This window comes from Mytilus galloprovincialis, chromosome 13, assembly GCF_965363235.1.
Source record: "Mytilus galloprovincialis chromosome 13, xbMytGall1.hap1.1, whole genome shotgun sequence".
NCBI classification, from domain to species: domain Eukaryota; kingdom Metazoa; phylum Mollusca; class Bivalvia; order Mytilida; family Mytilidae; genus Mytilus; species Mytilus galloprovincialis.
Window position 1 is genome coordinate 58009694 of NC_134850.1, and position 27075 is coordinate 58036768.

General features: G+C 35.9%; 1 protein-coding gene across 3 annotated transcripts in view; it reads right to left on the reverse strand.

Moving 5' to 3' along the window:
• LOC143057039 (neuroglian-like) overlaps nt 1–23183 on the reverse strand; it is a 35186-nt gene extending 12003 nt beyond the window's left edge. For all 3 annotated transcript variants that reach the window (XM_076230264.1, XM_076230263.1, XM_076230262.1), the window contains exons 1-13: nt 23070–23183; nt 22241–22325; nt 19604–19712; nt 17179–17552; nt 15977–16111; nt 15322–15424; nt 12986–13173; nt 12412–12549; nt 11400–11558; nt 10481–10662; nt 2219–2309; nt 974–1261; nt 35–402 (exon numbers count right to left, since the gene is read on the reverse strand). In XM_076230264.1, the coding sequence (XP_076086379.1) occupies nt 35–402; nt 974–1261; nt 2219–2309; nt 10481–10662; nt 11400–11558; nt 12412–12549; nt 12986–13173; nt 15322–15424; nt 15977–16111; nt 17179–17552; nt 19604–19712; nt 22241–22316 (2211 nt within the window). In that variant the 5' untranslated portion in view covers nt 22317–22325; nt 23070–23183. The remainder of the gene's footprint in view (nt 1–34; nt 403–973; nt 1262–2218; nt 2310–10480; nt 10663–11399; nt 11559–12411; nt 12550–12985; nt 13174–15321; nt 15425–15976; nt 16112–17178; nt 17553–19603; nt 19713–22240; nt 22326–23069) is intronic.
• Nucleotides 23184–27075: the final 3892 nt, after the last annotated feature.

The following is a 27075-nucleotide window of genomic DNA, read 5'->3' on the forward strand; positions in this document are numbered from 1 at the left end:
TTTTACAGATTATATTATTTGAAATCAAACGTACCGTCCATTCGATAACAAGATATCCCGGTTTATCGCCGACTCCTCTGACATTTTCCGGATTTTTGTACGGCTTTGATGTATCCGTAGTGCAAATCTCGCTGTGTCTGCTTGGATTGCTAATACCAATTTTATTTGTAGCCAACAGGCGAAAGCTGTAACTAACGCCCGGTCGTAGTTTTAATGTAATTGTATTATCAGATTGATTAGCAGTAGCTGCAAATACCCATCTGTCAGCCTCAACTGAAGTATTATACTCTATGGTAAAGTACTGAATGGGAGCATTGTTGAATCCACCCTTTGTCCATATTATTGTAGCAGTGTTATTTATGCAGGACTTTTTGTGGACATCCACTGGTGGCTCTGGTCTGTCTGTATTAAATAAAAAATTTCGTTTTATGAATATTATGGCGAATGTCATCAAGGTCGAAAATGCTTACAGTAAAACATTTTATACATTGTTACAAACAAATAAATGAACAGTTAACAATTAAAATGTCTACGGATTGAAAAGAAATCATAAATACCATATAATATAAGTGTTCGGTATTATGGTTATAATCATGTTTATTGTTACAATATAACATATTGTGTATTATTAAGGAAAATATGGTGTTTCTTTTATTGTTTTTCTTAGAAAAGGTTATCCTGGAAATAATTGACAACACACACTCATCTGATACCTCAAAATCATGAACAGTGTATGCAACTTAAAAATGTATTCCACACAAAACGACAATCAGTATAATGATTTGTCTCCCCCTTGGTTAAATAAAACAACGAAGACCAAAACTATCACCGTGAAAACTATATTACCACCTGAATATAATCAGGTGTAATCGAATGTATATATATTTTGATAACGCCTAATACTCAAAATCAAGTAAACGTGATTCTATATCAGATTTATTTATCAGCTTATTCTAATATATACAACACATACCTTTAACGGTCAGAATAGCAGAGGCCTCTTGTTTATCTAACTCATTAGTTATAACACAGGTATAAAATCCCGAATCTCTACTGATAGTACCACTTATAGTTAGAGAGTTATCTTGTACATTGGTTGTCATTCTTTGGTTACTTTGTGTTATTTCTTTTCTATCTTTCATCCAATAAACTCGGAGTTTGCTTACTTCTTCGAAGTCAGTTGTACCAGAGCAGGTAAATTTGGCATCTGTTCCTGCGAAAACTTCTAAATCTTTTGGACGTTGTTCAATCCTTGTTGATCCTATATAAGAATTAATGTGACTTTACAATAATTTAACTTAAAGTGTTTGCCAATGTATTCTGTATTAGAGTACTACGTTGGATTATCTGCGGGTGACTTGATATTGATATGTGCCATGTTAACTGTATTGAATCGTGAATGTACTCACTTTGATTATGGCATTGTAGCTTCAGTTTAAAAATGGGAAAACTGCAAGGACTATGTTATTTTCAACCAAATATTCAAGGTTATACATGTCTATGGCCTATCAAACATCACAACCAAAGAAATGCAAATTACAGAATGGCCAATTGATAATATACAAACAAACAAAAAACAATACACCAAACAGCAAAACTGAAAATTAAAGATTCAGCATGCAGCAGGAATCACACCGAAAACTAGTGTCAAACTCATGTGTCTATCATAATATCTCTATTTCTTGCTTCATAAGTAACCTCCTTTAATAGTTTACAAATCGGGATTGTTACCCGTATACATCCGATGTTCATGCCCGTGCAATTCATGTGAAATTAATTAACATTAAGTTTCTTGTCGTCATGTTATCATATTAGTATTTGATTGATATCCGCTCACTCAACTATTTTCCATGCAGTATACATCATGTACATATAATTGATTGATTTAACAACATACATTCAAGAAGCCTGCAGATTCGTATATATCACTGCTCTACAACGAAACGACAATGTAATTATAGAAAACTACTGAGTTAACTAGAATTACTCAGTTTGCTTGTATTTATTTAATTTATCAACTATATGTGCCATGAGTGTATTCATCTGGTATCACCTCTGATAGGGGCTTGTGTTTAGTGTTATATGTTGTGTTTTTGTATTTTATTTGTATTTAGCCATGGCGTTGTCAGTTTATTTTCGACTTATGAGTTTGAATGTCCGTTGCATGCACCACTCTTTTTTATACATCAATTTAATTTGGTTTGTAAATTATACATACTTCTAACAATCATCACACCCCAGTCTGAATCCCATCCTTCATTATTTCGGGCTTCACACGTAAAATTCCCAGCATCAGACAGCACAACGTTCTAAACAATAAAAGAGGACTCTATATAATTAAATTTTATTAATATAACGTCAATATTTTTTTTATTGAATCAAACATAGAAAATTTTATTTTTTATTTAATAAAATCTACCTCGTCTTTCTTATATAGGACTCTTTATTATTGGATTTGACTAATATTTCGTCAATATCTTTTTTTATTGAATCAAACATAGAAAATGTACTTCTTATTTAATAACTCTACCTCGCCTTACTATTTTAGTTTTTCCTCCTTCGATGATTTCACATTTGTTCATTCCAGAACTTTTCAACCTTATTACATGGTATGTGTGTTGCTTGTTGTTAAATATCGTATGGTACCCTGTAGCTGTTTATACTTCATCGTCATGTTACATGTACCTTTACATATTTTTATAAAATTTTGTGGTCAATAGTATAGCTTTTGGTATCACAGACAATACCATTCAAAACCAAGGAGTAAACAAAGACTCCAAAAACAAAAGGACATTTACATCAACAAATTATAAATAGTAAATAAGAAACAACACGAACTCTACTAAAAACCGGGAGTGAAATCGGGTGCTCCGGAAGGGTCAGCATTTCCTGCAACGTATACGGCACCCGTCGTGTTATTTCTTTGTTCAGTTTGGTAATAATGCAGGTTTTTATGACTGATGAAGAATATCAGATATGATTTCTGACACACTTTTGTCATAATGGCTAATCAGCTCATGATTGCGACCGTACAATTTCTTAAGTGATGACCTTAAATATCGGATCTTTTATAGTCCCATTTAGAAATATATTTTTTTTTCTATGGTCGGGTTGTTGTCTCTTTGACACATTCCCCATTTTCATTCTCAATTTTAATCTTATATATATGTTGACATATATGAATTTATTTTTAAATCAAAGATACGTTAAGCATCAAAGCAAACACATTCATTATATATCAGCTTACCTGAATAAGTAAGTCTCCATTCGGCTGTATCTGGTACCGACCACAAGTTATTTGTTGAGACCCTCTGAACCACGTTATGATAGGATCAGCTTACCTGAATAAGTAAGTCTCCATTCGGCTGTATCTGGTACCGACCAACAGTTATTTGTTGAGATCCTCTGAACCATGTTATGATTGGATCAGCTTACCTGAATAAGTAAGTCTCCATTCGGCTGTATCTGGTACCGACCACCAGTTATTTGTTGAGATCCTCTGAACCATGTTATGATTGGATCAGCTTACCTGAATAAGTAAGTCTCCATTCGGCTGTATCTGGTACGCCCACCAGTTATTTGTTGAGATCCTCTGAACCATGTTATGATTGGATCAGCTTACCTGAATAAGTAAGTCTCCATTCGGCTGTATCTGGTACCGACCACCAGTTATTTGTTGAGATCCTCTGAACCATGTTATGATTGGATCAGCTTACCTGAAAAAGTAAGTCTCCATTCGGCTGTATCTGGTACCGCCCACCAGTTATTTGTTGAGATCCTCTGAACCATGTTATGATTGGATCAGCTTACCTGAATAAGTAAGTCTCCATTCGGCTGCATCTTGTACCTCCCACCAGTTATTTGTTGAGACCCTCTGAACCACGTTATGATAGGATCAGCTTACCTGAATAAGTAAGTCTCCACGCGGCTGTATCTGGTACCGATCACCAGTTATTTGTTGAGACCCTCTGAACCACGTTATGATAGGATCAGCTTACCTGAATAAGTAAGTCTCCATTCGGCTGTATCTGCTACCGCCCACCAGTTATTTGTTGAGCCCCTCTGAACTAGGTTATGATAGGATCAGCTTACCTGAATAAGTAAGTCTCCATTAGGCTGTATCTGGTACCGCCCACCAGTTATTTGTTGAGACCCTCTGAACCACGTTATGATAGGATCAGCTTACCAGAATAAGTAAGTCTCCATTCGGCTGTATCTGGTACCGACCACCAGTTATTTGTTGAGACCCTCTGAACCACGTTATGATTGGATCAGCTTACCTGAATAAGTAAGTCTCCATTCGGCTGTATCTGGTACCGACCACCAGTTATTTGTTGAGATCCTCTGAACCATGTTATGATTGGATCAGCTTACCTGAATAAGTAAGTCTCCATTCGGCTGTATCTGGTACCGACCACCAGTTATTTGTTGAGATCCTCTGAACCACGTTATGATTGGATCAGCTTACCTGAATAAGTAAGTCTCCATTCGGCTGTATCTGGTACCGCTCACCAGTTATTTGTTGAGACCCTCTGCACCACGTTATGATAGGATCAGCTTACCCGAATAAGGAAGTCTCCATTCGGCTGCATCTTGTACCTCCCACCAGTTATTTGTTGAGACCCTCTGAACCACGTTATGATAGGATCAGCTTACCTGAATAAGTAAGTCTCCACGCGGCTGTATCTGGTACCGATCACCAGTTATTTGTTGAGACCCTCTGAACCACGTTATGATAGGATCAGCTTACCTGAATAAGTAAGTCTCCATTCGGCTGTATCTGCTACCGCCCACCAGTTATTTGTTGAGCCCCTCTGAACTAGGTTATGATAGGATCAGCTTACCTGAATAAGTAAGTCTCCATTAGGCTGTATCTGGTACCGCCCACCAGTTATTTGTTGAGACCCTCTGAACCACGTTATGATAGGATCAGCTTACCAGAATAAGTAAGTCTCCATTCGGCTGTATCTGGTACCGACCACCAGTTATTTGTTGAGACCCTCTGAACCACGTTATGATTGGATCAGCTTACCTGAATAAGTAAGTCTCCATTCGGCTGTATCTGGTACCGACCACCAGTTATTTGTTGAGATCCTCTGAACCATGTTATGATTGGATCAGCTTACCTGAATAAGTAAGTCTCCATTCGGCTGTATCTGGTACCGACCACCAGTTATTTGTTGAGATCCTCTGAACCACGTTATGATTAGATCAGCTTACCTGAATAAGTAAGTCTCCATTCGGCTGTATCTGGTACCGCTCACCAGTTATTTGTTGAGACCCTCTGAACCACGTTATGATTGGATCAGCTTACCTGAATAAGTAAGTCTCCATTCGGCTGTATCTGGTACCGACCACCAGTTATTTGTTGAGATCCTCTGAACCACGTTATGATTGGATCAGCTTACCTGAATAAGTAAGTCTCCATTCGGCTGTATCTGGTACCGCTCACCAGTTATTTGTTGAGACCCTCTGCACCACGTTAAGATAGGATCAGCTTACCCGAATAAGGAAGTCTCCATTCGGCTGTATCTGGTACCGCTCACCAGTTATTTGTTGAGACCCTCTGAACCACGTTATGATAGGATCAGCTTACCTGAATAAGTAAGTCTCCATTAGGCTGTATCTGGTACCGCCCACAAGTTATTTGTTGATACCCTTTGAACCACGTTATGATTGGATCAGCTTACCTGAAAAAGTAAGTCTCCATTCGGCTGTATCTGGTACCGCCCATCAGTTATTTGTTGAGATCCTCTGAACCATGTTATGATTGGATCAGCTTACCTGAATAGGTAAGTCTCCATTCGGCTGTATCTGGTACCGCTCACCAGTTATTTGTTGAGACCCTCTGAACCACGTTATGATAGGATCAGCTTACCTGAATAAGTAAGTCTCCATTAGGCTGTATCTGGTACCGCCCACAAGTTATTTGTTGAGACCCTTTGAACCACGTTATGATTGGATCAGCTTACCTGAATAAGTAGGTCTCCATTCGGCTGTATCTGGTACCGCCCATCAGTTATTTGTTGAGATCCTCTGAACCATGTTATGATTGGATCAGCTTACCTGAATAGGTAAGTCTCCATTCGGCTGTATCTGGTACCGCCCACCAGTTTTTTGTTGAGACCCTCTGAACCATGTTGTGATTGGATCAGCTTACCTGAATAAGTAAGTCTCCATTCGGCTGTATCTGGTACCGCCCACCAGTTATTTGTTGAGACCCTCTGAACCACGTTATGATTAGATCAGCTTACCTGAATAAGTAAGTCTCCATTAGGCTGTATCTGGTACCGCCCACCAGTTATTTGTTGAGACCCTCTAAACCACGTTATGATAGGATCAGCTTACCTGAATAAGTAAGTCTCCATTCGGCTGTAACTGGTACCGCCCATCAGTTATTTGTTGAGATCCTCTGAACCATGTTATGATTGGATCAGCTTACCTGAATAAGTAAGTCTCCATTCGGCTGTATCTGGTACCGCCCACCAGTTATTTGTTGAGACCCTCTGAACCATGTTATGATTGGATCAGCTTACCTGAATAAGTAAGTCTCCATTCGGCTGTATCTGCTACCGCCCACCAGTTATTTGTTGAGACCCTCTGAACCACGTTATGATAGGATCAGCTTACCTGAATAAGTAAGTCTCCATTCGGCTGTATCTGGTACCGCCCACCAGTTATTTGTTGAGACCCTCTGAACCATGTTATGATTGGATCAGCTTACCTGAATAAGTAAGTCTCCATTAGGCTGTATCTGGTACCGCCCACCAGTTATTTGTTGAGACCCTCTGAACCATGTTATGATAGGATCAGCTTACCTGAATAAGTCTCCATTCGGCTGTATCTGGTACCTCGACCACCAGTTATTTGTTGAGACCCTCTGAACCACGTTACGATTGGATCAGCTTACCTGAATAAGTAAGTCTCCATTAGGCTGTATCTGGTACCGACCACCAGTTATTTGTTGAGATCCTCTGAACCACGTTATGATTGGATAAGCATACCTGAATAAGTAAGTCTCCATTAGGCTGTATCTGGTACCGACCACCAGTTATTTGTTGAGACCCTCTGAACCACGTTACGATTGGATCAGCTTATCTGAATAAGTAAGTCTCCATTAGGCTGTATCTGGTACCGACCACCAGTTATTTGTTGAGATCCTCTGAACCATGTTATGATTGGATCAGCTTACCTGAAAAAGTAAGTCTCCATTCGGCTGTATCTGGTACCGCCCACCAGTTATTTGTTGAGATCCTCTGAACCATGTTATGATTGGATCAGCTTACCTGAATAAGTAAGTCTCCATTCGGCTGCATCTTGTACCTCCCACCAGTTATTTGTTGAGACTTTCTGAACCACGTTATGATAGGATCAGCTTACCTGAATAAGTAAGTCTCCACGCGGCTGTATCTGGTACCGATCACCAGTTATTTGTTGAGACCCTCTGAACCACGTTATGATAGGATCAGCTTACCTGAATAAGTAAGTCTCCATTCGGCTGTATCTGCTACCGCCCACCAGTTATTTGTTGAGCCCCTCTGAACTAGGTTATGATAGGATCAGCTTACCTGAATAAGTAAGTCTCCATTAGGCTGTATCTGGTACCGCCCACCAGTTATTTGTTGAGACCCTCTGAACCACGTTATGATAGGATCAGCTTACCAGAATAAGTAAGTCTCCATTCGGCTGTATCTGGTACCGACCACCAGTTATTTGTTGAGACCCTCTGAACCACGTTATGATTGGATCAGCTTACCTGAATAAGTAAGTCTCCATTCGGCTGTATCTGGTACCGACCACCAGTTATTTGTTGAGATCCTCTGAACCATGTTATGATTGGATCAGCTTACCTGAATAAGTAAGTCTCCATTCGGCTGTATCTGGTACCGACCACCAGTTATTTGTTGAGATCCTCTGAACCACGTTATGATTGGATCAGCTTACCTGAATAAGTAAGTCTCCATTCGGCTGTATCTGGTACCGCTCACCAGTTATTTGTTGAGACCCTCTGCACCACGTTATGATAGGATCAGCTTACCCGAATAAGGAAGTCTCCATTTGGCTGTATCTGGTACCGCTCACCAGTTATTTGTTGAGACCCTCTGAACCACGTTATGATAGGATCAGCTTACCTGAATAAGTAAGTCTCCATTAGGCTGTATCTGGTACCGCCCACAAGTTATTTGTTGAGACCCTTTAAACCACGTTATGATTGGATCAGCTTACCTGAATAAGTAAGTCTCCATTCGGCTTTATCTGGTACCGCCCATCAGTTATTTGTTGAGATCCTCTGAACCATGTTATGATTGGATCAGCTTACCTGAATAGGTAAGTCTCCATTCGGCTGTATCTGGTACCGCTCACCAGTTATTTGTTGAGACCCTCTGAACCACGTTATGATAGGATCAGCTTACCTGAATAAGTAAGTCTCCATTAGGCTGTATCTGGTACCGCCCACAAGTTATTTGTTGAGACCCTTTGAACCACGTTATGATTGGATCAGCTTACCTGAATAAGTAAGTCTCCATTCGGCTGTATCTGGTACCGCCCATCAGTTATTTGTTGAGATCCTCTGAACCATGTTATGATTGGATCAGCTTACCTGAATAAGTAAGTCTCCATTCGGCTGTATCTGGTACCGACCACCAGTTATTTGTTGAGATCCTCTGAACCATGTTATGATTGGATCAGCTTACCTGAATAAGTAAGTCTCCATTCGGCTGTATCTGGTACCGACCACCAGTTATTTGTTGAGACCCTCTGAACCACGTTATGATAGGATCAGCTTACCAGAATAAGTAAGTCTCCATTCGGCTGTATCTGGTACCGACCACCACTTATTTGTTGAGACCCTCTGAACCACGTTATGATTGGATCAGCTTACCTGAATAAGTAAGTCTCCATTCGGCTGTATCTGGTACCGACCACCAGTTATTTGTTGAGATCCTCTGAACCACGTTATGATTGGATCAGCTTACCTGAATAAGTTAGTCTCCATTCGGCTGTATCTGGTACCGCTCACCAGTTATTTGTTGAGACCCTCTGCACCACGTTAAGATAGGATCAGCTTACCCGAATAAGGAAGTCTCCATTCGGCTGTATCTGGTACCGCTCACCAGTTATTTGTTGAGACCCTCTGAACCACGTTATGATAGGATCAGCTTACCTGAATAAGTAAGTCTCCATTAGGCTGTATCTGGTACCGCCCACAAGTTATTTGTTGAGACCCTTTGAACCACGTTATGATTGGATCAGCTTACCTGAATAAGTAAGTCTCCATTCGGCTGTATCTGGTACCGCCCATCAGTTATTTGTTGAGATCCTCTGAACCATGTTACGATTGGATCAGCTTACCTGAATAGGTAAGTCTCCATTCGGCTGTATCTGATACCGCTCACCAGTTATTTGTTGAGACCCTCTGAACCACGTTATGATAGGATCAGCTTACCTGAATAAGTAAGTCTCCATTAGGCTGTATCTGGTACCGCCCACAAGTTATTTGTTGAGACCCTTTGAACCACGTTATGATTGGATCAGCTTACCTGAATAAGTAAGTCTCCATTCGGCTGTATCTGGTACCGCCCATCAGTTATTTTTTTAGATCCTCTGAACCATGTTATGATTGGATCAGCTTACCTGAATAGGTAAGTCTCCATTCGGCTGTATCTGGTACCGCCTACCAGTTTTTTGTTGAGACCCTCTGAACCATGTTGTGATTGGATCAGCTTACCTGAATAAGTAAGTCTCCATTCGGCTGTATCTGGTACCGCCCACCAGTTATTTGTTGAGACCCTCTGAACCACGTTATGATTAGATCAGCTTACCTGAATAAGTAAGTCTCCATTAGGCTGTATCTGGTACCGCCCACCAGTTATTTGTTGAGACCCTCTAAACCACGTTATGATAGGATCAGCTTACCTGAATAAGTAAGTCTCCATTCGGCTGTAACTGGTACCGCCCATCAGTTATTTGTTGAGATCCTCTGAACCATGTTATGATTGGATCAGCTTACCTGAATAAGTAAGTCTCCATTCGGCTGTATCTGGTACCGCCCACCAGTTATTTGTTGAGACCCTCTGAACCATGTTATGATTGGATCAGCTTACCTGAATAAGTAAGTCTCCATTCGGCTGTATCTGGTACCGCCCACCAGTTATTTGTTGAGACCCTCTGAACCACGTTATGATAGGATCAGCTTACCTGAATAAGTAAGTCTCCATTCGGCTGTATCTGGTACCGCCCACCAGTTATTTGTTGAGACCCTCTGAACCATGTTATGATTGGATCAGCTTACCTGAATAAGTAAGTCTCCATTAGGCTGTATCTGGTACCGCCCACCAGTTATTTGTTGAGACCCTCTGAACCATGTTATGATAGGATCAGCTTACCTGAATAAGTCTCCATTCGGCTGTATCTGGTACCTCGACCACCAGTTATTTGTTGAGACCCTCTGAACCACGTTACGATTGGATCAGCTTACCTGAATAAGTAAGTCTCCATTAGGCTGTATCTGGTACCGACCACCAGTTATTTGTTGAGACCCTCTGAACCACGTTATGATTGGATCAGGTTTACCACTGGTCTGACAGGTCAGATGGACATCTGTATTCTCTGCCACTTTTAATTCCTTTAATGGTCTTTTGATGAACTGCGGTCTCTCTTCTATAAGACATATATGATGTTAACATTAACGGGTTCCCAAATATCCTACTTCTAAGAATTAAGCTTATATTTTCAGAATATAACATCGATTAAAACATTTAGTATGCATAAACTTCCAATTTTGATATCACATGAATGTTAAAGCTTTCAGGCGCATAAAACAAAAAAAGACCATCATACAATGTAAGGTTCATCGGCGGAACTAAATCAAAACAGTTGACAGGTCGAAATCAACATTGAAGTTGATATAAATGACACTGAATACAAGAAATTCCAAAGAAAAGAGCAAAATCAGATTAAGATATTTTCTTATCAAATAATTGTATTCAAACCCTTGCATAATATAATGTATACCATCACAATAAGTTTACAACAAATAATAAATGAATTCAATATTGCTTATATAGCCACATTTAAGACATTATGTTATATTCTGATGGTTCTTTTTTGCTAAATAAAAAACCATTCATTGACGACAATGCAGTTATTAATGCATTACAAGTAGGAATTTAGCAATAATCAATTGCATTATACTGATTGCCAATTTAACTATTCTATAATGTTATGTAATTCTATATTGTCCTTACTTAAGACGTTGAGATAGACGTCGGCATTCACATAACCAAATGCAAAGGTATTAGAAGCATTCCATTGTAAAACCATTGCATCACCAAGTCTTAATACTGATTGCCTGTTTATCTATTCTATAATGTAATCTAATTGTATAATGTACTTACTTAAGACGTTGAGATAGAAGTCGGCAAAAACATAACCAAAGGTATTAGAAGCATTACATTGTAAAACCATTGCATCCCCAACTCTTAAATCTATTACAGTTATATTATTGTCATCACGTTTGATAAGTCGGCCATCTCTTATAGTCACGTGTCTTGCATCTGTAATAAAAAAAAAAGTAAGCGTTAATGTCACCTGAGCATAATATGTATATATAACGTGGTGATCCGTTTGATGGACTGAAATATAAAAGTGTCTACGAAATCGGTATTTGAATACAAAATCCTTTACACCAAGTTTATATTGTACATTGTTTCTGTATTTCTGTACATGTAATTACGTTTTAACATAATAAAAAAAAACAAAAAAAAACAGCAAGTTTGTACATTGATTCGTTTTATAGGCTGATGACTATGAATTGTTCAATTTTTTCGTAGCAATAATCATGCTCCTTTTGCTCATTTTATGACGGATATCACCAGTTGAGTAGGAGCTGCTTACTATTCTGACATTTGAATTCACTAACGTTTTCATGGGGTTCGCTTAACTCAATATTTAATATTTTCGAAATGTTGGGAATTGTTGTTGTCTTTTAGTTTGTATTTCTTTATGTTTGCCATATCCGTTGTGTTGTATTTCTCTATTTCTTGGACGTATGATTTAGCTAAAATCATGAGGTTTTCTAGCTAAAAAACTAGGTTCACTCACCATTTTTCTTTAAATGGCATGTACAAAGACAGGAATATGGCAGTAGTTATTACAAAGAGCGTTTTTATTTATGTTGGCGTTTGTTTTGTAGCAGTTCAGTGTTTCTGTTTTTTCGTTTTTCCCTCGGTTTTGACTTGTGACCCAGATTTGTTTTCGCGTAATCAATTTCTGACTTTTGAACAGCGGTATATTACTGTTGTCTTTATTTACAATTGCCTTCTTGATATTGTCTTCTGTTTGTTTTGTCTGCATCGCCTCATAACATCATTACAATACCACATCATCACCCGTAGATATAAACCTTACCTTTGAACTTTACACCATTGATATACCACTGAATGTCTGGAGTTGGATCTCCGCCTGCTCTACATATAAACGTAGCCTTTTCCCCTACGCCTCTTTCTTTATCCGTCGGTTTGCCGTCCTCCAACCAGTAAGGCTTAGCTGCAAATACAGTTAGTTTAGTATCAACCACATTTTCAACGTCAACATAAAAAATTTAAACCTGGTATATATGATGAGTTTCTATAGTAAACAACATACAGAAAATCTGTCAAACAAACCCCAATCCAAGACAAAATAATAATACAAAATACGACAATCAACATTAAAAACCCGTATGCAACACAAACTATAAGAAATCATACCTCAGGTAAAACATACTATCACAAAACATACCGACCCAAACTGCCACAAACCACTACCAGAATGCATTTCTTAGGCAATAGAAAATATCACACAACACCGAGCATCATAATTGATAGCACCGGTATATATATGTTGGTTAATTCCAATACCGTTCCGATCTCTCTCTCTCTCTCTCTCTCTCTCTCTCTCTCTCTCTCTCTCTCTCTCTCTCTCTCTCTCTCAGTGTGCTTACATTTTACTATGACGTTTATATTTCGCTGCTGTCTCTGTCCAATAGCACTTGTTGTGTAACAGGTATAACTGCCTCTATCAATCATCTGAAGGTCTGAGATATATAGCTGTTGTCCACCAAGTGACAGCGTTCTACGGTTGTCTGGTATTGTACCATTTTTATTTTCCCAGTGGACTGCAGGTGTTGGACTTTAAAAGAACAAAAACTAAGTAAATCAATTGTATTTTATGTCATATATATAGTCAAAGGTACCAGGCTTATAATTTGATACGTCAGACGCGCGTTTCGTCTTCATAAAACTCTTCAGTGACGCTCAGATCATAATAGTTATAAAGTCAAACAAGTATAACGTTGAAGAGCATTGACGACGTTAAGTTCCAAAATAAATGTTCTAAATACGGCTAAGGTAAGGTAATCTGTGCCTGGAATAAGAAAATCATACTTTTATAGACAAGTATAAAAATGATCATATAATTTATATTCATGTCACCACGGAAGAGCTATAATGTAAACAATGATACCTTATTGTGAGCATATTAAAGGTATAAACATCACAAATGTTTGACAGTTGTATTACGATTGAAAAGCAAGTGAATCGTCCCTTTTACAAATTCCCATACCTTCACTTTGTTTTAACAGTAAAAGAGGGACGAAAGATTTTCAGAGGGACAGTCAAACTCATAAATCGAAAATAAACTTACAACGCCTGGCTAAAAATGAAAAAGACAAACAGACAAACAAACTGAAGAATAAGCAACACGAACCCCACCAAAAACTAGGGATGATCTCAGGTGCTCCGGAATGGATAAGCAGATAATGCTCCACATGTGGCACACGTCGTGTTGCTTATGTTATAACAAATCCGGTAAATAGTCTAGTTCGGTAGGTAAAATTCATGAAAGGGAAGGAGGATTGTAGTTACGACGTAAGGAACATATCCGATATCCTTTGTGAAACCGTTATTCCATAGCGGTCAACCAACTCGTGATGGTGTCCGTAAAATTTACAAAGGGGTTATTTCAACTTCACTATTTGGAACTCTTGGTTTAATAGCGTCCTTGTGAGCAGAAACCCTCTATCAAAAAAATCTTGATTGGAAATGCAAGCACATGAATATCGTATCAATTGGGAGATGTAGGTGCTGCTTGAATGATGCTACTTCGAAATGGAAAGTTCACAATTGGAAAAATGGAATCATCTCTATTGTCGTAAAGTTTTGTTTTCAACCGACCCTCATTGTCAGTTTCTAGATGTAAGTCAAGATATGAGGCCGACTTAACTATATCTGTTGTATCCTTTATCTCTAGTTCGATGGGATAGATGCGTTCAACAATGTCACCAAATTTTGAATTATTTACGGACAGAACGTCATCTACATAGTAGGAAGTAGAGTAAAAGGATATTGACAACGTCTTATCTTCCTTAACGATACTGATTTTATTGCAACAAATGCAGAATTTGACAATTAATGTCTTTTCGTCAATGCTAGGGGCTTAATATTTAATGTTTAAAACCTTAAATAAACGATTTGTTTATAAAACCAAAAATGACCAAATGCAAAACCAAACACGGTCAATAAATCAGACTTATGCACGTGTAAATAAACTCATCATAGATACCAGGATCAAATTTTGTATTTACGCCAGACACGCATTTCGTCTACAAAAGACTCATCAGTGACGCTCGAATCCAAAAAGTTTTAAAAGGCCAAATAAAGTACGAAGTTGAAGAACATTGAGGACCAAAATTCCTAAAAGTTTTGCCTAATACAGCTAAGGTAATCTTTTCCTGAGGTAGAAAAGCCTTAGTATTTCAAACATTTAAAAGTTTAGTAAACAGTTAATTTATAATTATGGCCATATCAATGATCATTCATGTCAGGACGAAGTGCTGACTACTGGGCTGGTGATACCCTCGGGGAATTTAAAATCCACCAGCAGTGACATCGACCCGATGGTGAAAATGCTAGTAGTAATGTATACATATTCTCATGCATACTCGTTTACATTTGTGTTTTGATTTGTGAGTCAATGCATGTAACATGTTATAACTGATAAATATTATTTGCATAATGACTGCATACTTTTATAAGTGGCATTATGTGTTTTTGTTTTTTTTCAAAATCGAATTGAAATTGATACATTGTATCATTAGTTTCTTATTGTTTATATAGTCTAAATTTAAAATGGATGTAAAATTAAAGAACATCGACAAACCACTGTCACTTTTTATTGAACTTGAAAAAGAGGTTCAATATGGTGTTTGAGTACAGCGTTCGCAAATTTTTACTATTCTGTTTTTCATTGGAGCATAACTTAACTTAGAAAACAACATACTTTCCTCCAAATATGCATTTGATTCTCAGTTCTTGTCCAATAACTCCGAAGAGTTCGTTGGGTGTCGACCATAATAAATGTGGAGCTACGTTATCGCTCGTTCCTGAAAGGATAAAAAAAGGAATTGTAATTCTATAAATTATGTTTTGATTGTTGTTTATGAACAATTTGACAATTAGTATAAAAATTCTAAATGTCAATTTATATCCGCCTAAATTTTGCTGGTGTACATTTTCTGTATAGTGTCTATCTGCCATTTTGTTTTTCTTTGTTGGAGTAGGTATTTGCTTTATAGTGATTTAAATTATAACACAATCTTGACTGCTTTACCGAAATTGTGACAATTTTACCTGTTTTTACTGATTGTTCCGCTTTCACATTGTTGTCAATATAATAATGTATATGCGACTAAAGTGAGAGGTTTAGCTAGCTGTTAAATCAGGTTTAATCCACCAGTTTATACATTAAGTCAGGAATATGACATTTGTTTTCTGTCTGTTTGATGTGTTTGAGCTTTCAATTTTGCCATTTGATAAAGTAATTTCTTTTTGAAATTTCCATATAGTTCGGTATTTTTACTATTCTACTTTTCACAAAAATCCGTCAACGTAACAAAATTATAGTGTGTATATGCATAATGTTGTATGGTACTCACCACTGTTACTGCTAGGTGCGATAATGTATCCATGTGAGAACGAATTCTTCCTCATTTTCAGATTTTGGGCCATGCACACATAAGGTTTGCCGTCTTGATGGTCCTCCATTTTAACATTTGTTATATATAATCGGCCTGCAAAAGGTTTAATGCTTTCTACTGATATAATTACAGAAATAGCTAACATACAAATATGATAAGTTTCAAAAAATATGTTTGCGTATTGTATCGAAGGTAACAGCAGATACTTTTACGAAGTGTATCGAAGGTAACAACAGATATGTTTGCGAAGTGTATCGAAAGTAACAACAGATATGTTTGCGAAGTGTATCGAAGGTAACAAGATATGTTTGCGAAGTGTATCGAAAGTAACAGCAGATACGTTTACGTAGTGTATCGAAGGTAACAACATATATGTTTGCGAAGTGTATCGAATGTAACAACAGATATGTTTGCGTATTGTATCGAAGGTAACAACAGATATGTTTGCGTATTGTATCGAAGGTAGCAACATATATGTTTGCGAAGTGTATCGAAAGTAACAACAGATATGTTTGCGAAGTGTATCGAAGGTAACAAGATATGTTTGCGAAGTGTATCGAAGGTAACAAGATATGTTTGCGAAGTGTATCGAAAGTAACAGCAGATACGTTTACGTAGTGTATCGAATGTAACAACATATATGTTTGCGTATTGTATCGAAGGTAACAACAGATATGTTTGCGTATTGTATCGAAGGTAACAACAGATATGTTTGCGAAGTGTATCGAAGGTAGCAACATATATGTTTGCGTATTGTATCAAAGGTAACAACAGATATGTTTGCGAAGTGTATCGAAGGTAACAACAGATATGTTGATATTTGGATTCGCATGCACCAATATTTGTTTGGCAAATGACGCGAAACATATAATCACTACTTTCAGAAGACATTATGATAAATCTATATAAAAGGGATTTTGAAATCTGAAAAGAAATATGAAAAATATATACACTAATCATTTGCAAGTACCTGTAAATACTCCTCTGATTTGAAACTTTAATGTTGAAAAAGCAAATATACGTAAGAATTAAATCCCAATCATATTTCGCGTTTTGATGTAAATTTGCTAGCAGTCTAATATACTCCAAGACATGTAGATTTTATAGTGTCTGCATATCTGTACAACTATTTTGTTGATTATAAAGTATTGTACTCTCACCTTCTAAATCCATAGTGATTCTTTTATCCAAATTTATGGCAGTCGTGGCCTGAGTTCTCGGATCTCTAATATGCCACGAGATTATGGCCTTTGGTATGCTGGTTGGTGGTGTACAGCGTAATTTAACAGAATGACCGGGAATGACAGTGACAGTCTCGTCCTTCCCATACGGGAAATCCTCCAACATAGCTTGGCGGAAATTAATGTTTATTGATGTTGATACTCCTAAGTGATTGTAAGCTTTACACTGGAAAATTCCTTCATCTTTTGGTCTCGGTTTATTCATTACAATAGTTCCTGAGTCTTGAAGTATAACCATTCTGTTATCGTTACCACTGGTATCAAACGGTCTCTCATTTCTTGTCCAATTGTATCTAAGTATAAAATAGAATACGTATGTATTCTCTTATAGATATTTTGAGAATATAATAAGAGGTTGAGAATAACAAAGAGATAAACAGAACTAAGTCGAAAAGAGACCAACAAAATAATGCTTAAAAACCATAAAAGTTGAAAAGACAAAGAACAGTCTATAATATGTATTGAACAGATATATCAAACAAGTTATTGCAGAAGTACAAGCCATGAGAAAAAAATTGTCTCTCGATAGCGGCTCTGGAAATTTGATCTTATCAAGAGTCGTATTTCTCCTTGAAATGATCTATCTGTTTGATTAAACCTTATCTAGTATAAAGAGATGGATAAGTTTTAAAAGCATTCATCATTTTAAAAACATTAATCGACCTTCGCTACCAAGACCTTTGAGATAGTTGCATTTATTTGACAAAGCGCACAGCTGATTCACGTTTCCGTTGTAATGAATGTGTTGGCAAAGACCACGACAAAGAGAGTAAAAACTACTAAAAAGACATATCATAGTGTGTATAACCTGGAGTTTAAGTGAAACGTGACCTGATTCAACCACCAATCCAGAATACATATATAAATAGTATAATAATTTGAACTTTGAAAATATCATTCGGAGCAACAAATTCAACAATCTCAACAGACTGTTGCATTGTCACATTACATTACTGAACCCGTAAGAGTCAGTACACATACGCTGGAAGTCATAAACTTAAGTGAGCTGATAGTTTTACTTTTTGCTTCGTGTTGCATGCCTCACTGTGACTTAAAGATGAAGAACAGCAAACCAAGCGCTGTTCCTTTGCATTTTGTGGGGTTTTATTTGCTTTTTTGTTTTTTATGTGCAAGTATTGATTTGAATCATGGATAGATATCCCGGGCCATATACTTGGTTTTATTGTGCAAGTATTGATTTTGAGTCATGGATAGATAACCCGGGCCATATACTTGGTTTTACTGTGCAAGTATTGATTTTGAGTCATGGATAGATAACCCGGGCCATATACTTGGTTTTACTGTGCAAGTATTGATTTTGAGTCATGAATAGATATCTATTATATTTTTTCTATTTTATTGAAAACATCCGTTACTGTCAGTAAACCTAAGATCAATGTAACATAGTCAATAACTGTCTGTGTACCTAAGGTCAAAGAAACATAATGTGTTGCTGTCAATAAACACATACGTAACTGGCAGTCAGTAAACTTAAGATAAATGGAACATATCTGCAATTTTAAGTCTATCTAAGCTTAATGGAACACATCCGTTAAGGCAAGTAGACCTACATTTAAAGTAACATAGTCGAAACTATCAGATCAAAGGAACATATTTGTTACTGACAGTAAACACATCTTTAACTGTCAGTTAGTTACCACAAGATAAATGGAACATAGAATATATGATTACTGTCAATAATGATAACAGAACATAGATCAGCACTGTCAGTAAATCTACGATCATTGGATGTCAGTAAACATATTCGTAACTTTCAGTAAGTAAACTTCCGATCATTAGAACATATATGTCATTGTCAGTAAACCTATCAATAACCTGTTAATCACTAAACCTTAGATCGATTAACAATTCGGTAGCTGTCAGTAACTGAAGCTCAATGGAACATAGTCATATAACTGTCGAATATCTAAGATATCTAAGATCTAGGGAATCGGAAGGTTACAATGTTATTCCCCAGGTTAGTAGAAACAAAAATTTACTCTGAGTACAGCCAAACCTGTGCATCTGCAAAAGTTTTAAAGCATAGCATGCCCTAGATAAATAAAATTCAAATGCATTGTATGTTTCAGAAAATTCAAATCTTTGCTAGATTTTGCAGTGCACTTTTTTTTTCGTTCCTGCAGACGATGATAAAATTAACAAACAGTTATCAATTCTTTTTCCCAACTTAGTTTATTTTGGCACCTTCTTCACATATGAAAAAAAAGTACTGTAAAATCCTGTTAGGTTTATTTTTTTTTAAAACATAAACATGTTTGAAAATCATTTATCTAGGGCACATGAACCTTATGTGATAGAATGTCAGATTTTCATTTTTACTCACTTTGGTGCAGGAACTCCACCAGCTATACATTGTATTTCCACACTTTCATCGACCTTATAGTAAATATCTTTCTCCGGTTGCACATATATATTGGGTGGTCGGTTTGGTACTAAAAAAATAGTTTAAGCACAATAAGTATGTATTAGTTTAATGATAAAGATTATTCTTCTAATAGGTGTGCTGGAGTTTCTCGCTGAATTGAAGACCCATTGGTTTTCTGCTCTATGGTCGGATTGTATTCTCTTTGACACATTCCCCATTTCCATTCTCAATTTTAAGCGTCAATATACAATACATGATGTAGCTAGCTGGCTGTATTAAAAATTATTAAAACAATCCTAATTTAAACAATAAGTGGCACGGTCCTAACTTTGAGCAGGTACTTAATCGCCACGGTGATCCGTTGGTAAATTGCCGGCCTAGCGTAGATGAACCAATCAGAATTCAATCCCTGGTTGGCCTAGCGTAGATGGACCAATCAGAATTCAATCCCTGGTTGAAGCAAGTAATTATCGTTACATTAACCTATTATGTCTGTTTAGTTTGCTCAACAATGTTTGTCTAAATAATGGAACTATAAACAAGTTGGAGGCTTAGTTAAAACGAGCAACATCTAAGCATTTTCATTGAACATCGCATGTACCAAGTCAGGAATATTAAAGATGTTATTTTCACTCGTTACGTTGATTTAAAGGTTTGATTTTGTCCGTTTTCATGGACTTCCTCTTTTTGAAATAACTTTGGAGTTCGGTATTTTGTAATACTTTTAATTCAATTAAAATATATTGTTTTTGGTAGTTGCTGCTTGTGCTGCTTCTCTCCTCAATTCATGTCATATAAAAGTAAAAGTAAAACTATAAATTGTCCTGGTATGTTAGAAAATTTGACTGCTAAGTTTGATCTTGTCAAATAGCGCGCCAAAATCTAGCCGACTAAGCGTGCCATTTCTGGCCAAAACAGAGTTCAGATTCGTATCACATTAACATGATCTCGTCCAGATATGCATGAACTATTTGCCACTGGATTTACAACGACAATTCATCCCATCATTTAGCCATCTTTTAAATCGGGGTCGAGCCAGCCTGCTCCTTTTAAGCACAGCAGGGTTCATATTTGTAGCACATTTACATGTTCCGGTCATAATATGCATGTAATGTTTGCCACTGGATGTTAAAACTAATCCATCCATATATCATTCGTATAGAAACTTCAAATAAAGAAGACAAGGCTTAACACCGCGCCAAATCTTCTTATATAGTAGGTAGGCAAAACCAATAAATAACAGAAACCAAACGAACAAAACAAAAAAAAAACACAAGAATAAAATATAGTCAATTAGACGAGCAGTAAACAGCCACTGATGCAATATTTTCATTTGATATTGACAAAAATACGTTTTAACGTACTGATAAGAAGCCTTTTACAAATGCATTCATTTATCATAAAGTAAGATAAGTGTTTTGGTGACATTATGGGAAAACCTATGCACAGGTGTGGCCAACTTAGGGAGCTACCATTTGATTTTTATGGGGGGGGGGGGGGGGGGGGGGCTAGGATGAAAAATTTTGTCCTGCTTTTTTTGTTACTGTAATCTCTGTCCTACCTTTTTATTTATCACTTTGTTCGGTCCTGCCTTTTTTTTTCTTAGTTTATCCCGACTTTTTTTTACCTAAATTGTCGTCCTGACTTTTTTTTTTGTAAGTGTCTCATCCTGCCTTTTTTTTTACTCAAAACTCCTGTCCTCCTGTCCTGCCTATTTTTTTCAAATTTCATCCTAGCCACCCCCCCCTTCCCCCCCCAATCAAAATCAAATGGTAGCTCCTTTAGTATAAAAAATGAAACATTAAAAAAAAAAATATTTATCAATTCATAATTTAACATTACAAAAATTGGGAATTTCATATATAGTGATAATATCAATACTAAAAGTTGTTTGTTAATTTCAGCTATAGTAAGTCATTTCAATATCTTTTCTTGCTTTTCAGTTTCCAGTAAAGAGCTTCGTTCTTACTATTACAGTTTCACGATAATAACCGAAACAAACAAAAACATTCTTATTCAAAACGGATATTTTTGTGAATTAATAAAATTCCAGAAAACGATCAACAGTATAAACTACAGTTCAAATTCCAAGACAAACTCTGGTAAACTTTGGTTGTAGTTTAAAAGGGGAGATTTTTATATTGACTTGTGACGACGACGGGCGGACCACGACACGACCGACGCGAAGTGCTAGCAATAAGCATGTATATAGTCCAAATCGACCATCTAATTCAAGTGAGCCAAATGTAAATGCCTTCTACAAAATATTTTCTGTAACATGTGTAATGAGTTTGTTCTTGATATTTTTTTAACTAAGTCAATATCAAATAGAATTGTTTACATTACTCGCCAAATGAGAGTTTCATTTCTGTAATGGTGGATTATTTCCTTATAAAGGCTTAAGGGGTAGTTTGAAGTAATGCAATAAAAATCAACAAAATTGTGTGTGACCCATGACAACACATATGCATTTGAGTGTTGAAATGGCTTTAAGTCAAATTTAACGTAGAACATCTTGACCGTTGTTTAAAAAGCAGAGAATGGACCCAACACTCAACTCGTTATACATGTATGACTTCTGGTAAATAAACTTACAGGTGCGTGTTCGATTTTGTAGTTGAGCTTTGGGTATCACAGCTACAAGGACACATATCAGGAACAACCTCGCCATGTTTTATCCCTAAAGATAGAAATTGTTTATGTAGAAAATGAAAAATGTTTGTATTAACTTGCATAACATAGTATTATAATACAGAAGCAAAGAAAAATACAATTGAACATGTTGCAGGGGAGAAAAAATATATTAGTAAGATTTGTTTCGATAATAGGTTGTGTACCCTACTGTATATAAACATATGTGTGATCTTCAAGATGTAGGAAGGAAAAGTTTTCTAGATGATATCTTATTTGAGAAATTGGTTACCTAGTTAATGAAGAATTCATTATCAGTCTTCTGTGTGAATCAATCTTGCACACAAATTTGGTAAAACTTAAAATAATTGTAATTAAAGAATATTTTTTTTCAAATAAATCATAATTTGTTCCGGTTTGCTCAGTCTTAAGTTTTCTAAGTTGTATTTTTGTAGACTGCTATTTGTCTTTTGTTAGTTTTTTCTATTGTATTTTTTCGCATGATGTTGTGTGAATTTTTCTTTGGTTTATGAGTTTGAATATCCCATTGGTATGAACATTGCAACCTTTTTTTACGGAGGCAGCACTTTGAAAATATGATTTTTGCTTTTAAATAAAGTACCGGAAGTCAGCCAATTCATCATAATATATGAAAAAAGACTAATCTGTTCTCGTCTTTATCTTATATTATTTTGGTCTACATACAATAATGTCTGTTTGTCGTCTGAAAACATCATTACTGTCATATTATAGACCTTAAATCTTAATTCCTTTCTAAGATGTTTTATCCTACCTGACCAAATACGCTTCAAGTCGCCATTTTCAAATTTTGATCAACAAATTCGTCATTGTGGAGATAACGGCAATATTCAGATAAGCTGATAAACACACATTCAATATGATACTAGCGTTTTTCTTAGTGATGTAAATATTTCTGACTGTATTTGGAATTTTATACACGAACCTATCATTTTCTGTTATCATAATTTATATTTTTCCAATCAGTAACTGTTGTAGAAAAGTGTCTCATAAAACGTATGATTTTTTCATCTTAGTTGACATCTTATCTCAAATGTATAAATATCAATTTCTAGTATGGGATATCAAAGAAATATGTTCTATATTTATTGTGTTAGTCCAACAGAAAAATGGTGGAGTAGCCTGATCCGAAAAAGAAAAGTAGAAAACAAATATAAATTGTTGCAAAATAAATATAACCGTGAATATCTAACCCTTTGAAGCGCGGTAATTATAAAATATACAGATGTGTATAGCGTATGAAATAGCGAAATATTTTTTTTTATAGTTGTATAGTACTAGGACTGATAACACCATTTTCTGTTCCAGATAACTATAATGTCAAATAACGACTATTGACGGAACAATCTGTCGAGTTTTATTTTCATATTGAAATTAATAAAAAAAAAACAAAAAATCTCAAGAAATTAATCTTTAAAAAAACCAGTTTATCAATAATCCATTATTTATATTGATTAACGGTTTGTCTAAACTTAAAGTCATAAGAAACGAGTGACCGGTGAAAAATAATGTTCTTCAAATTCTTAAACCTATGCATACAACAATCATAAACTTAGTTTTCTGTGCACGAATTTATCATTTTTTTCGCATATATTTCGTATAATCGTCATTTTTTTTCTCAATCGGTCAGTGTTGTTGTGAAAATATGGCAGGTAATTAAAGTTCGTGCTTTGAAGCCGAAGTTTAACGATTGTCACCTGTTTGTCATCCATCAACAAAAAATCAACAAAAAAGGATTATTTTTTTTAATTTGAGGTTTCTTATGACTTTAAAACGCTTATGCTAATTAAAGAAATTTCGTTAATAAAACAATATTGGTTTCGTTTCGCTCAGTCTTATTTTTCTTTTGTTTTATTTTGTAGACTACTTGTCTTTTTGTCATCTATGTTGTACGTTTCTGCAATAACGTATACCCTCAGGTAATAGGTATTCCCATGGGCAACAATTACACACTATTGATAGCAGACTTGATCCTGTATTGTCATGAATTACAGTTTGAAGCCAACTCAGTAATCATTTAAAGACAGTAGACGTTACCTTGATGATGGTTTTGCTTGCTTTTAAAAAGTTTTCTAATTATACTGCAGAAAATTACTCAAAGGAACTACTTAAAAATGAATATAATACAGACAGCAATAGTTGTCTTTTTCTAGATTTGGATATATCAGAATCACACGGGGATTTATAAACAAAATTACCGACAAAAAAACGATGATGTGTTGTTACCATGGCAATTGTTTATTTTTTTCTATTTTTTAGTGCGATGTTCGTTAGTCTGTAGTGGACTGTTATATTTAATAAAATTCCTGGATTCCGTTACCACAGTAAATACTTTCATATATACGTCAAATATTTGCCAAGAAGGTTTGACTGTACACAAGATTTTCAAGATTCTTTATTTCTCAAACACCATAAAGTTACAATGGTACAAAGAAGTTCATCAAAAATTATATAACATAACACAAACACACATGACAAGATGAGATGAAAATATGAAATAAAATAAAAAATAGTTTTTCAAATTTTAGTATTATACATCTGTGCAAGAAAAAAGTATCCAGATAGTGTGCTCGAACATTTACAAAAGAACTACACTGCAAAGTGTAATGAAATTCATCACCAATCTCGTTACAATGACATAAGTTACAATATCTAAGGTTTCGGTCAATTTTATTCCATCTACCTGTTTCGATGGGTAACTTAATATGGTTACCCGTTCGAAATCTACAATTATGTTATTCTATCTTTATCACTTTATCACACGAAGGGTTGTTATTGAAAACGGAATATTGCATCACAATGTTTAAAGCAATGTTGTTTATGGTGATGTAGGAAATTAACACTGCATTTGATTGCAGACAAACAAAATTTTAAACTGTTGGATATACATTGGGTGATCATCAAAGCACCATTGTGTTTTCATTTGGTGTTACTATAAAATATTTTGGAAGCTTAGGGTAACATTGTAACTAAAGCGTGTTAACATAAAAAAGGTAACTTCCAGATTTGATCTTTTATGCATAAAATGTTATGTGACATGTTGACTGTAGTGAATAGTTTAAACTTGAACGCATGTCAACAAGGCAAGTACTGTATTTCTTTATTTGATACAAAGATAAATTCTGCAATGTTTTTTTAAAATTCTTAACCAAGGTTAATACGGAAAATACAATGGTGGTATAAGCTGAGCTATTTCTTAATGTTTGTAATTTAAAGGTTTGATTGGCTTGCTTGATTTGTTTGGAAGCATTTTTGTTCAAGCATTATCAATACTGGCGAATAGAATATTTTGTATTAGAAAAATTAAAACATAACTAAATATATTTTGCTATACATATAGTTATGAGAAACTGAATCCTACACACTGTCGACACTTTACTGATATTATGGCGTTGTACGTGGTTTAGGAGGGGAGTGTTAGAGCTCAGAAACATGTTTAACCTTGCCGAATTCTGTACATGCCTGTCCCAAGTTAGGTGTCTGTTATAAATCAGTTGTATTCGTTGGTTCATGTTCTGCACCATTGTCCCAGGTAAGAGGAATAAATGAGTGAACACGTACACATGCAAAATATGTTAGTTTGAAGATTTTTTTTATTACCATATGGTATTCTGTGCCCATATCAGATAGGCCTCTTGGAAAAATCATCGTGTACGCTCGAGTTCAAAAGTTCTGAAAGACTGATAATGAACAGATTTCAAAGGTATGCAAAATTATGCATCAAGTGTTCACTTTAGAAATAAAATGCTTAGCTGAGCGCAGCCTGGTACGACCGCAGGGGTCGAACCATGAACAGTTGGTGCAAGTTTGGACACAATATTCAAGTTTGATACTGTCTGAATTTGGATTGTGATCAAATTTTGACATAATATAGGTTTTTGACATAAAATAAATGCGGTGAAAGATCTTAAAAATTTGAAATGGGTAGAAATATTTGTATTAATTTTCAATTGAAGATTTCTTGCTATAGTAAAATACTGTGCAATTGAAGATTTCCTGCTAATGTGCATTACTGTGCTATAGTGCAATACTATACAATTGAAGATTTCCTGCTATTGCACAATACTTTGTATAATAATTTACACATCATATTTGGTCTGTATATCTTGCCATTTCAGTATTTTTTGCTTTAATATAAGAAATATAAATTGATGGATTTTTTTTATCCCCCTTTCAGTAATTACCCACAGACTCAAATCCCAGCTCTTCCTTTGTGGTATGGTACCTTGCTGTACAATGTCAGAGATATCCATCCACTTGCCCTCAAGTAATTGTCTGGAAACTAGGAAAATGCTTGTTTTTGGCCCCTAATACCTGAATGTTTGGGGTAATTTAACCCCAAAATTAAATCACAGCCTACCCTTTGTGTTATGATACATTGCATTACAATTTTAGAGAGATCCATACACTTAATCACATGTTATTGTCTGGACACTAGAAAATTACTTGTTTTTTTCTCTTTTTTGGCCCCTTATTCCTGAACCTTTCGTGAAATTACCCCCAAACTCAATCCCAGCCTTCCCTTTGTGATATAGAACCTTGTGGTACAATATCAGAAAGATAAATACACTAACACAGAAGTAATTGTCTGGTAATTAGAAAAATGCTTATTTTGACACCTTTTGAGCCCCTAATTCCTTAACTGTTGGGACCATAACCCCCAAAATCAATCCAAACTTTCCTTTTGTGGTTTCAAACCTTGTATTTTACCTTCATAGAGATCCATTCACTTAAACTAAGGTTATTATCCGGAAACCAAG